This window comes from Plasmodium sp. gorilla clade G2, assembly GCF_900097015.1.
Source record: "Plasmodium sp. gorilla clade G2 genome assembly, chromosome: 1".
NCBI classification, from domain to species: domain Eukaryota; phylum Apicomplexa; class Aconoidasida; order Haemosporida; family Plasmodiidae; genus Plasmodium; species Plasmodium adleri (nom. inval.).
Window position 1 is genome coordinate 136,525 of NC_041693.1, and position 13,476 is coordinate 150,000.

Consider the following 13,476-nt stretch of genomic DNA (forward strand, 5'->3'; position numbering starts at 1 on the left):
TTGTTTGATTTTATTATTTTTTTATCATATATTTTAATTTTAATTTTTATTATTTATTTTTTTTTTTTTTTTGGTGCTGCCAGTTTTATGGCTACTCAAACATCTAACCAAAAGGAAAAATTACAATTCCATGCTTTTCTTTTTATAATACAATGTTTAAAATAAATAAAATTTTGAGCGTTCAACAAATAAAGGTGAACCCTGAGGGTTGTTATTAAGACACACATGAAAAAATAATAAATTAATATTATAATAATATAATAATATATTCATATCAAAAATGTTACAAATATAAAAAAATATGGAGGCACAAAAAGTGTACAGATGAATAACAAAAACAAACACATAGATGAAAAATATATAAAATGAATTTATATTATATATATTAAATATATAAATATATATATATGTGTATATATATATATATATATATATTTTATGGGGAGAAGGCGAAGTGGTTTTTATTTTTTGAAGGATATGAAATAGAATAATTTAATATACAATCATATATAAACTTTGGAGTTACAAATAAGGGTAATTTTTTTTTTTTTTTTTTTTTTTCATGAAGATAATTATAAAATTGTATAGCATTAAAATCATTTGAATTTGAGATAATAATATATTCTGCATCATATGGATGTTGAACAAAAATTCCTTCACCTAATGTAATTAAAGCTTTACATAGAAATAAAGGATTATAATAATTAGAATGTTTAATACTATCCATATTAAATATATAGAAATATTGTTTATTAAATAATCTATCATGAGCTAATTTTTGTCTAGTATTAAAATTTTTATTACATACAATAAATTCATTTTCAGAACATATTGTATTCCAAAAAACGTCAGTATATTCAGGCCATTTCTTATAATTCTTTAATATAATATCTAAAGCTTTTTCTTTAAGTAAATAAACATCACTAACTAAACTACATAAAATTTTTGGATCATATAAATCTATATCTTTTTTTTCATTAGGAACAATGCAAAAACTTATTTTATTCCATTCATTGATATCACTAGGCATATCAAAAATTTCAATACCTTTAGTTCCTGCTCCATTTTTTGTAATTAATCCTTTAGGATCATATGTATAATTAGGTGGACGTAAATGTTTGATTTTATTTAATTTATTATATATAACTTCTTTATAATAATTATTTGCAGCACCAACTAATTTTATTTTATTTACTAATTCTCTACCTTCATAATAACTTGAATCCACATTATTTGATAACTCATCTGAATTACATGAATCTGTACTTTCATAACCAGTAACTCCACTTTTATATTTTTTTTTTTTTTTTATGTTTTTTTTAATATTCGTTTTTTCAATGTTTTCTTCTTCTATATTATAATAATCCATTTTCCTTTTATTAAATTTATTACTTAAATATTCTGTATTTATTGTTATATTTGTTGTGACACTAAAATTTCCTTTTAATGATTTAGAATCATTTTCCATTATTTTCTGTCTAAATAATTTAAAATAATCATAATAAGAACATAACTTGAAATTAAAACATTTTATTATATTCATATAAAAATTTTTAAAATTATTCTTTTTTATTAATAATATATTTTCTGTTCTATTCCATTGTATAAAATTCATTTGTTTTATTTTAGTAACAATTTCTTCATTATATGGTATTATCTTTATATACATACTATCCCCTTTAACTATATTATTTATAATAATGTGTTCAATTCTGAACATACTTACATTTTTTATATAATCGATAAAATTTAATTTATTATCTTTAATAAAAATATCAAAGTTGAAGGTTATTTCCTTTTCTCCATTCTTATCACTCTCTTTTAAAACCTTTTTTTCTTGCATAGTACAACTAAAATTTTTATCATCACTGTTACTATTTTTATTATCACAATTATAATTTTTATTATCACTGTTAACAGTTTTATTATCACAATTATAATTTTTATTATCACAATTATAATTTTTATTATCACTGTTACCAGTTTTATTATCACTGTTAGCATTTTCATTATCACTGTTACCATTTTTATTATCACAACTATCATCATAATCATAATAATTATCATCATTATAACCATAATGTGTGTCATCATCCGTATTACAATTCCTATCATCATCATTTCTTATTTTTTTTTCCTTGTATGATACATCACTGTTACGCTTTAAAGCTATATCCTTTTCTATAATATTTATTTCTTCATTCTTGATATTCTGTAAATTATTCATCCTATTATTCTCTATGCCACTCTGCTCACCTTCTTTCTGTTGTGCATGCATATGGTTTACACGTAAAACATCATTTAGGTTATTCACTTCACTCTTTATTGTGGTATCATAATGAAGTCCATTTTTATAATTACTATCATTTTTTTTTTCCAATACAACTTTTGGACTTGAATTTTTTATATCATTATCATTGGGATAAAATCCATCCTGTTTAATACAATTAACCTGAACATCCATATTATTGTCAATACCATTATTGTTGTGATTAGCATCTGTATTTTCATGATCGTTGTTATTTTTTTCTTTACTGGTTGTGTCACATGTTTCCTCCACTTTTATAAACTGTTCCTTAGGTAACTCATTCATTTTAAGATTGGTATTTACATTTTTAATACTAGAAAAATGATGAAATAATTTACATAAATAATAAAGAACAGTATCACTTACTGACCCTCCTAAAAACAAAGTAAGTTTAGATATTTCAAAAATATAAAATAAAGGTATATGCCATACTTTTTTATCATTATCCCATTTTGTATTTCTACAATGAACTTTAAAATAAGAAGTGATAATATTATTTTCATTTGTATATTTTAATTTCAATATTAAATATCCTTTCTTTTCATTTATTATATCACTACAATATTTATTATCATATAATATATAATTATATATATTAGTTATATCAATATGATTCCATGTATCTAAACTATTATTAACACTTGAACTTTCTGTTATTCTCATAAGAAAAAAATCAAAATTATTTCTTTCCTTATCATTTAGTACAATGTCTAAATATACATCCTCACTATTAAAATTATTTTCTAAGTTTATTAATTTCTTATCAATCTTTTCTGTATCAATTTTTCTAAAATAATGGGTCTTAATAAAACCTTTATTTTCTTCTTCCTTGTAATATTTTGATCTCATCTTAATAAAATGAAAAATAAAAAAATAAATATTAAAGAGAGTACCTAATTGGAATAATAAAATAAAAATGAGAAGGCGATGGAGAAGGACATATGAAGTTAATATATATATATATATATATATATATATAATATTTAGATGTATCCACATCAAAATGGGTCAGTTAATACAAAAAAACTTATACCAATAAATTGGCACACACATATATATATATATATATATATTTATATATTTATATTTATATATACATATGGTTATGTGTTCATATTGTTCTCCCCCTTTCTATGCACACCTTGAATTATTCAAACTCAACATTTTATTTACCATAAAACGGATGGAAAAAATAATTTTTATAACCACATATATATATTATGTACATATAAATATATTATATATGTGTTTATTTTTTTTATTTTTCATTTTTAATAGCACAATTAATTCGTATACCAACAAAAAAATAAAAAATAAAAAATAATAAAAATAAAAATACTTTAAAAAAATATACTTTTAAATACGCACAAAAAGTTTAATATATATATTTATATATATTTATTTATTTATTTATTTATTTAAAGCACACTTTTCATTACACATGATTAAAACATTTAATTCTTATTTTCTTTCCTGCATTTTGAACAAAAAAAAAAAAAAAAAAAATTATACATATATATATATAATTTGTAAATTAAAAAGTTTAAATATTTCATCATTTGTTTTATTCTTTTGATTATACAATAATTTTTAAAAAAAATTACAAGAAGTATTTCAAATATTATTATATATTATGTTCATAAATTATATAAGGAATACATACGTAAAAATAAAAGTATTTTTATATAAAAAATAAAGCATGAAATATGGTTGTATGTGCGTGGAGAGGGGTATACATATAAAAATATTATATATAAATATATGTAAAGAAAAAAATTGACAAATAATTTATACATATATAATATTATAATATATATGTATTTTATTGTATTCTATTAAAAATATACACTTTAAAAAAAAAAAAAAAAAAAAAAAATATATATATTATATATATATATATATATATATATTTGTATTTATTTATATGAAAAAAATAAAATAAATAATAAAGAAAAAAAAAATATATACATGTTATTTTGTATATATGTAAAAAAATATTTTATATATACATATTAATATATTCTGTATAATGTTATATATCTTCTATATATACAATGGTCACATATTTAGCACCTTTATTAGTTCATCTTATTTGGTAAAGCGGAAAAAAAAAATAAAAATAAAATAAAATAAAACAATATATATATATATATATATATATATATATATATATATATATAATTAAATAAATAAATTAATATATGCATTTATGTATAATTATATACTTCTATTATAAAGTTCTGATATAAAATCAATGTTAACAATTAATTATTTTCATTATATTTTTTAGATTATCTATTAGAAAGTAAAGCACTTTTACTATAATATGGGTACAAAATAAAATAATATGTTCTTCTAATTTTGTGCTACCTTTTTTTAAAATGGAAAAAATAAAAAAATAAAATAAAGTTAATAGTTATATGTAAAACATAATAATTTTAATAAAAAAAAAATAATATTTATTACAAAAATAATTTTTTTTCTTCTTCCCCTTCATATTGGTATCTAATACTTTTTATCATGTGTAGTATATAACAAGGGTTGATATTCCTCCATTTTGTTTTAAACATAATAACTTATCTGATTAACACATAAAAAATTACACACACATATAATATATATATAATATATATATATATTTATTTATGTGTGGGTGTACCTATTTGTAAGCTTTTAAATTTCATATTTTAAAGGAAACCGAAACGTAAGGATATATTTCATCATCATTTTCATCAGATCTTTTTATATAATTCTTCCCTATAGAATCAGTTGATGAGAATATGTCGTATAATTTTTTTCTAACCTTTTTTTCTTTACTTTCTCCATTAATTCTTATACTAAATGAAGCAAAATTAGGTGGAACGCCAAATCTTAATACAGATTCACAAAATACTCGAAGAATATTAATATGAATGAATGCAATAAATATATCAGAAAATGCAGCTAAGCACATACGTCTTAAGAACGTTTCTTGTCGTATAATTTCTGCTTCTACTTTTGTTCTAGATTCCATCATATCATTATATTGTTTTTCATCATATTTAAATGATTTAACAACAAATTTTTTAACTTTTGCTTCTTTTTTAAAATCTTCTGCAAATTTTTTAAAAACAAAAACTTTCCATAATGTATTTCCATCCTTATCTATTAAATCTTTAAATTGTTCTGTAGATCTAGGAACAACATATGATGAGAATTTTTCATAATTATTTTTCCAATCATCTACAGAATTTTTGGGTACATAAGCAATAAGTGTTGTTAGATATTCTGTTTCTATAAAATCGGATTCACTAACTGTTTGTGGTGTTAATATTTCATTTAAATTTCTTAAAAAAAAATTATTTGAATCATTTTTTGGTACTTCTTTTTTTTTCTTTTCTTTTAAATCATTTAACATACTTGACTTTATTTGAATTTCATCAGATAATTTTGTAATATTATTTATCATAATATCAATAGTATCTGTTAACGATCTACTCCTAGGATATTTGGCATCATCCCAAGTAAATCTTCTTATATATTGATCTATATTTATATGTTGACGTTGATATATTATTTTTAATTCAATATTCTCATCATACTCTTTAGCTATCTTTTCTATCTTTTTTAAACAACCATATGCATAACTATCATATTTCTGTAAATCATCAGCACACTTTAATAAATCATCAAATGAACAAAATTTTATATTAGTAGGTACATCTAATATATTCGTATCTATACATATATGACTACCTAAAAGACGATTCTTCAATATAGTATATATATATTCACGGCTTGTATTATCTCTTGTTGAACAAGCTATGAACAAACACATGGGAATCTCACTCATCTTTTTTACACCTCTTACATAAAACAAAAGAAATAAGGGCACATAAAATTTATGTAAAAAAATAAAAATAAATAAATAAAAAAAAAATATATATATAATATATTTATAATATATATAATATATATATATTTTTTTTATTTTTTTTTTTTTATAACTCTATATTTATATATATACAAACTTTCTCTCATTTCATTACAACGAAAAAAAAAAAAAAACAAAAAAATAAAAAAAAATAAAAAAATAAAAAAATAAAAAAATAAAAAAATAAAAAAATAAAAAATCGACTCATGTATTATATTATATATATATAATATATATATAATGAAAATCTTTTATTTATATATTTAAATTCTATGTACTTTTATATAACATATATATATATAATACATATATTAATTTTTATTTTTTATATTTTATATTTTATATTTTTATTTTATTTATTATTATATTACTATTATTTTTTTTTTTTTCCTATTCTACATTAATATATACAAATATATATATATGTATATATCAATGAATTATTTTATTTTTTAATAAAAAGTTATTATTATATATAAAATTAATTATTTACATATATTTATTAATAGTACATTTTAAAAATATTATAATTTGAAATGGTATTAAAAGTAAATATATCCTTCTCCATATTATTCATTTGAATATTTAAAAAAAAAAAAAAAAAAAAATTTTAATTACTAAAAGAATATAAATATATTATATATATATTATATATATATATTATATAATATATATAATATATTATACATATATAAAAGAACCACTATGGTACTATATACAATATTAGAAATATATATTAACATATTAATACATACATATTATATATAATATATATATATAATATAATATATATTTATATATATATATTTAATAATTATCTAAGAAAAAAAAAAATATACATACATATATATAATATATATATATTTATATATTATATAGATATATAATATTTATTTATTTATTATTTTTTTTTTTTACTTTGAAAATATACAAAATATATATTTTTCATTTCCCCATCAAATTAAAATGTAAAAAAAATAAATGTGTGTAATTTGAATTTATATAATTATATATATATCACAAATGTTATATAAATGTACATTTTAAGGTTAAAATAGATATTTTATTTTTTATTATTAGAATAAACGAAAAAAGAAAGGGAAAAAAAAAAAAAAAAAAAAAAAAAAGCAATCAAAAAAAAGAGGAAACCTTTTTTTTTTTTTTTTTCTTAAGTTTTTAAAAGGTTAAAAAGGAAATAAAAAAGATAATATATATATATATGCACCTTTTTAATCTTTATATTTATATTTACCTCTTTTTTGTTTAATATATATATATATAAGTCTTGTGAAAATATTTTTTATTATATGCTAAACACATTGTATTTCCATTACGCATATCAAAACATACCATATAGAAATACAATTAAATATATACACATATATATATATATATATATATATATATATATATAGCCTCCTTTCCATTTTGTTAGCTACTTTTATTATTTAATTTTAAAAAATAAAACATTTTATGTTTTTTATCAAATGTTAATCTTTAATCATAAAAAAGAATATATAAACCATAATATATATATATATATATATATATATGTTCATATATATTTATAACATGTTAACATGTCCATGTAGGCATTAAATGATATATTTTTTATTTCTTTATTTTCATCTAATACAATATCATCTTTATTTATTCTTGGATTATTTATCAAGTTATGTTTTAATAAAAGATTAAAATCATCTTTATTTATTTTATCACCCATTAATCCTAAATAAGTTCTTAATTCGTCTACATCTAATAATTGTTTTTTTTGCATATCTAAAATATCAAAATGTTGTCTGAAGGATGAATTATTATTATTATTATTATTTATGGAATGAAGTATTTTTCTTTTTAATAATGTAAAAAATAATTGTAAATCCATCTTATCAATATTTTTAATTTTCATCTCTTTTTTAAAATTATTTATATCTCTTATATCATATACTTGTTTTAATTGTCTAGCCATTGTTGGAAATAATGTTATATCAACTTCTCCTTTTTTTTCCACATCATGATATTCAAATATGACTTGAGCCTCTAGAAAGTATTTCATCATTTCCTTCCTAAGAGTTGTTTCAAATGATAAAAAAGAAATACAATATGGATAAAATAAGGAAAAGAAATATATATGTATATATATATATATATATATATATATACAATTATTCTTTCATTTTACATACATAAGTACATTATGTGTTCATAAATATTTATATATAATTAATTTTATCATATTATAATTTATAAAAAATATAAAAACCTGCTATAATATATCCTTTCAGAAGAATCTTTCTGTGTCTTATTCAACTTATTTATTATTTTGTCAACCATTTTTTTAATAGCTTCATTTGGATTGTCATATTTATTTAATCCATTTACATTTTCCATCTTTTTTTTTTTTTTATATACTTTTTTGGTAACATTTAAAATATGTGCAAATGTATTGAAATTTTATTTTCAATATATTCCTCGGGAAAAAATAAATAAATAAATTAAATTTAGTGTTACTATATTCTCAATTGTTAATACATTATATTATTACCTTATTACTATAATATGACACAAAAAAAAAAAAAAAAAAAAAATTTTACATATTTTTTCTGAAAAAAAAATAATAAATATATAATTTAATAAGTGGCACTTTTTTATAACGTATCGTTTTATTCACTTGCACCAAAAAAAAAAAAAAATAAAATAATATAATATAATAATAAAAAAGAAGATGATTTTATAATATACATATAATATATATATATATATTTATGTATGTTTTAACTTTTTTTTTTTTTTGTTTTTGGAAAATTGTAAAAAATGTTTCCATGGGAAATATAAGTATCATAGGAAAATAATTTAAATATAAAATGTTTTATATTATATATATATATATATATATATATATATATATATATATAGTTTTTTTATTCTTTTTTTTTTTTTTTTTTTATTTTTTTTTTTTTTTTGGCTAGCTATTATTGTTTTAATAAAAATATATAAGGAGAAAAATAATAATAAAATCCACAAAATAAAATTTTTTGAAAATGGATAAATTAGAACTATTATAAATATATATATATATTTATTTATTTAAAATAAATACTTATTTGATAATTATAAAAATATATATATATATATATATTTTTTTTTTTCATATTTTAAGAACAAAAATCACATTAAAAAAAAAAAAAAAAAAAGAGTAAAATCCAAAAGTAAAAGCAAAAGTAAAGGAAAAAGAAAAATATGCACACATATAATAAATAAATATATAAACATATATTTATATATTTATATATATATTTATTTATATAACAGCTTAATCAATTTTAATTTTCTTGGTTCTCTGCTCTTCCTTTAATTTTCTCTTTGCATAGAATTTAATAATTTCGTCAAGAATAATGACTGGGAAGGACCATAAGAATACCAGGAACCAGTCATATGCACTTAATGGAACAACACCAAAAATACGAGCTAAAGGTGGAATATAAAGTATGAAGACATGTAAAAGTAAGGAACCTATTGTAGCTAATACTAGGTACATATTTCTCCATGGTGGTATTTCAAATAAGGAATTATATTCACTCAAGGCATTCAAAGCATTAAACATTTCAATTAAAACTAAAACGGACAAAGATAACGTGCTCGCCTAAAAAAAAATATATATATATAAATAAATAAATACATATATATATACATATACATATACATATATATATATACATATATATATATACATATACATATATACATATATATGTGTGCTTTATATTTATTACCTTAATTTTTCCTGCTGAAAAATATGAACAGTGGTCCTCAGACATATCATAAACTTTATTTACACGAAAGTTAGTCCATGCCTTACATTGATTATAATGTGATAACTGATAAAAATTTATCAACGTGTGCATATCTGAATCTGGATAAAATAAAAACCAGTAGACAAATATTGAAACTGTAGCTATTCCCACATATGTTCCAATAATTATATATCTTAATAAGGTTAGACCGTTTATTAAATTGTCGTTTTTGTGTCTTGGCCTGCACTTCATAACGTCATGTTCTGGTGGATTGAAACCTACAAAAATAAAATAAATGATAATGGAATGAATGGGATGTATATAACGAACAAGTAACACAAAAAAAAAAAAAAAAAAAAAAAAAAACATACATATAATATATATATATAATATATACATATGTATATATTTATCTTTATTTTGATTACCTAATGCTGTTGCTGGTAATCCGTCAGTTACCAAATTGACCCACAATAATTGAACAGGAGCTAAACTGTCTGGAATACCCAATAAGGCTGTTATAAAAATAGATGCAACTTCTCCAATATTACTACTAATTAAATAACGTATGAATGCTTTCATATTATTATATATACATCTTCCTTCTTTAATAGCTTCAACTATAGTATTAAAATTATCATCTGCTAAAACAATATCTGATGCTTCTTTAGCTACCTCTGTTCCATTAATACCCATAGCTATTCCTATGTCTGCTGATTTCAATGCTGGTGCATCATTTACACCATCACCTGTCATAGCAACCGTTTCTCCTAAATCTTTTAATACTTTTACTATTTGCTTTTTATGTTTGGGTTCAGTTCTACAAAAGACAATTCTTGGTGTATTTTTTAAAATATGTTTTTGTTTTTCTAATGAGAAATCTTCAAATTCTCTTCCATTATAACAACATATTTGTGTATTTTTATTATTTGAATAATTATCTCCATCATCATCTCCTTCATTTTTCTTTAATATATTAATTTCTTTAGCTATAGCTCTAGCTGTATTAATATTATCACCTGTAATCATAAAAACACGTATACCAGCCATATGACATAATTTGATTGCTTTTCCTACATATTTACGTGGTGGATCAATAATACCTAATCCACCTAAATAAATTAAATCATGTTCTAACTTATAATAATCATCTGTATTTTTAATATTTAAATCTTTACTACTTAATTTTTTATATGCAAAGCTAAGTGTTCTTAATGCTCTTTTACCCATATTTTGAATCTTATTATGAATTTCATTTTTTAAAGTTTCATTTAATGGACGTATATCATTTTTCATTAAATAATATTTACAATTCTTTATTATATTTTCAGGTGCACCTTTACAATATAATATTAGTTCTTTCTTTTTATTTTCAACAATAACACTCATAAGTTTCCTTTCTCTAGTAAATTCAATAATTTTTATTTGTTTACATTCATTTCTCCACGAAGAAATGCATTCACTAGGAACGCTATCATCATTATTATTATTATTGTTATTATTGTTTTTATTATTATTATTATTATTAGGTGATGATGTAGTATCTTTTAATTTATTATTAGCACCTTTTGATTGAAAACAATTTTCAAATGTTGAACCATGCTCAAATGTATTATCTCCTATTGCTTCATATCCATTTGTCGTACCATGTGTAGTACTATAATTTGAATTGTTTATAAAATTTCCATTATTATAATTCGAACTATTCTTATCATTTTCATTCAATGTATTATTAACATTACTGTTATCATTTTTTGAACTAAAGAATTTGTTGATACCTCTAACTGTTTTTTCCTTCTTATTTGATGATTGTGTTGTTGTTGTTGTTTTTTCATATTCTGCTACCATTTTATTATTTTTAGAACATGTAGGTAATATATCAAAATTATGAACAAAATGTAATAAAGCTAATTCAGTACTATCTCCAAATTTTTTTACTACCTCACTATTATTATTACAGAAAATATTTGCCTCATTACAATTTACTAAACACATATAAAAATTATAATCATATTCTGAATAACAATATTTATTAATTTTATCTTCTAATATTTTACTTCCTCTACTTATAATTGTATTTTCATTTGTTTTCATTTCTTTTAAGGGTATATTCATATTATTAACACCTCTACTAGTATTATTAGCATTATTTGTATTATTTAAATCATGTTTCATTTTCTTACTATCAGTAGAATAATAATCATTATATGGATCATTATCATCAAGTAGCCCTCCTTCTCCATCATCTGTTAAAGCTTCAGTATTTCCTTCTTCTTTTAATTTATTAAAAAAAGAAGATTCACCTGCATATATATCACTTGTCAAATTAGAGCATTCATAAAAGTAATAGGTATCACCCTTTTGACATAGTTGATATTCAGTTAAAGAATCAGATTCTCTAAATAAATGAAACACTGTAGTTGTCATTTGATTTGTTGTGAGTGTACCCGTTTTATCAGAACATATAACTGTAGTACATCCTAAGGTCTCAACACTTTGTAATTTTCTTACAATGGCATTTTTTTTTACCATTCTTCGAGTTCCTAAAGCTAAACAAGTTGTTATAACTGCTGGTAATCCTTCAGGTATTGCAGCAACAGCTAAAGCAACACTGATTTTAAAATAATATAAACAACCATATAAAAAGGAACCATGAACTGGATCTGAGAAATGTTTAAAATTAATAATCCATACAGTTACACATATTATAAAAATAATTTTTGATAACTGTTCACCAAATAAATCTATTTTGATTTGTAAAGGTGTTTGAGTATCTTCACTATTAGATTCTATAACAGCATGTTGAATATGACCTATTTCTGTTTTCATACCTATATTAATAACAACAGCTATACATCTACCACATACTATAGCTGTTGATGAAAATAAAATATTTTTTTTCAATTGTATTTCACAATTTTTATAACTATCTTCCATTTTTTCAGAATATTTATCAACAGAACATGATTCTCCTGTTAACATACTCTGTTCAACTTTTAAACTTGTAGAATATATTTTTATTATTCTAGCATCAGCAGGAGTTTTATTTCCAACACTTAATTCAATAATATCTCCAACATATAAATATTTACTATCAATAATCTCCCACTTTCCATCTCTTAATACTTTAGCTCTCGTTGGCTGTAATTCTTTTAAAGCTTCTAAAGATTTTTCAGCATTACATTCTTGCCATACACCTACTGCAGCATTTAATATTAATATTAATACTATAACTAATGGTTCAATGAAATCACATACTTCTATTTTCTTGTGTTTCATATCTAATAAAGTTAAAACGAAACTAATAAATGCAGCTAATAATAATATCTTTACTAATAAATCATCAAACTGATTCAATATTAATTCAAAAATACTCTTCTTCTTTTCTACTTCTAATTCATTCAAACCATATTTTAATCTTCTATCATTCAACTCATCATTTTTTAAACCCTTATCTTTCT

At 20.0% G+C, this 13,476-nt stretch overlaps 4 protein-coding genes across 4 annotated transcripts in view; all 4 read right to left on the reverse strand.

Annotated features, from left to right (window-relative positions):
- Positions 1-436: 436 nt before the first annotated feature.
- On the reverse strand, positions 437-3,157 carry PADL01_0103600 (conserved Plasmodium protein, unknown function; the record flags this gene model as incomplete). Its single annotated transcript, XM_028683336.1, has 1 exon — positions 437-3,157. One exon carries the CDS (start codon positions 3,155-3,157, stop codon positions 437-439), a length of 2,721 nt encoding a protein of 906 aa, XP_028536159.1.
- A 1,831-nt stretch (positions 3,158-4,988) lies between these two features.
- Positions 4,989-6,140, reverse strand: PADL01_0103700 (vacuolar ATP synthase subunit c, putative; the record flags this gene model as incomplete). Its single annotated transcript, XM_028683447.1, has 1 exon — positions 4,989-6,140. The coding sequence occupies one exon, from the start codon at positions 6,138-6,140 to the stop codon at positions 4,989-4,991; it is 1,152 nt and encodes a 383-aa protein (XP_028536160.1).
- Positions 6,141-7,776: 1,636 nt separating this feature from the next.
- On the reverse strand, positions 7,777-8,612 carry PADL01_0103800 (conserved Plasmodium protein, unknown function; the record flags this gene model as incomplete). The annotated part of the gene is made up of 2 exons (XM_028683558.1): positions 7,777-8,287; positions 8,485-8,612. The coding sequence occupies 2 exons, from the start codon at positions 8,610-8,612 to the stop codon at positions 7,777-7,779; spliced, it is 639 nt and encodes a 212-aa protein (XP_028536161.1).
- A 922-nt stretch (positions 8,613-9,534) lies between these two features.
- Positions 9,535-13,476, reverse strand: part of PADL01_0103900 (calcium-transporting ATPase) — a gene marked incomplete at both ends in the record, with an annotated part of 4,009 nt that continues 67 nt past the window's right edge. Inside the window, 3 exons of the mRNA XM_028683669.1 lie at positions 9,535-9,864; positions 9,995-10,293; positions 10,444-13,476. The exon at positions 10,444-13,476 is cut by the window's right edge and continues 67 nt beyond it. Of these exons, the coding sequence (XP_028536162.1) occupies positions 9,535-9,864; positions 9,995-10,293; positions 10,444-13,476 (3,662 nt within the window). The remainder of the gene's footprint in view (positions 9,865-9,994; positions 10,294-10,443) is intronic.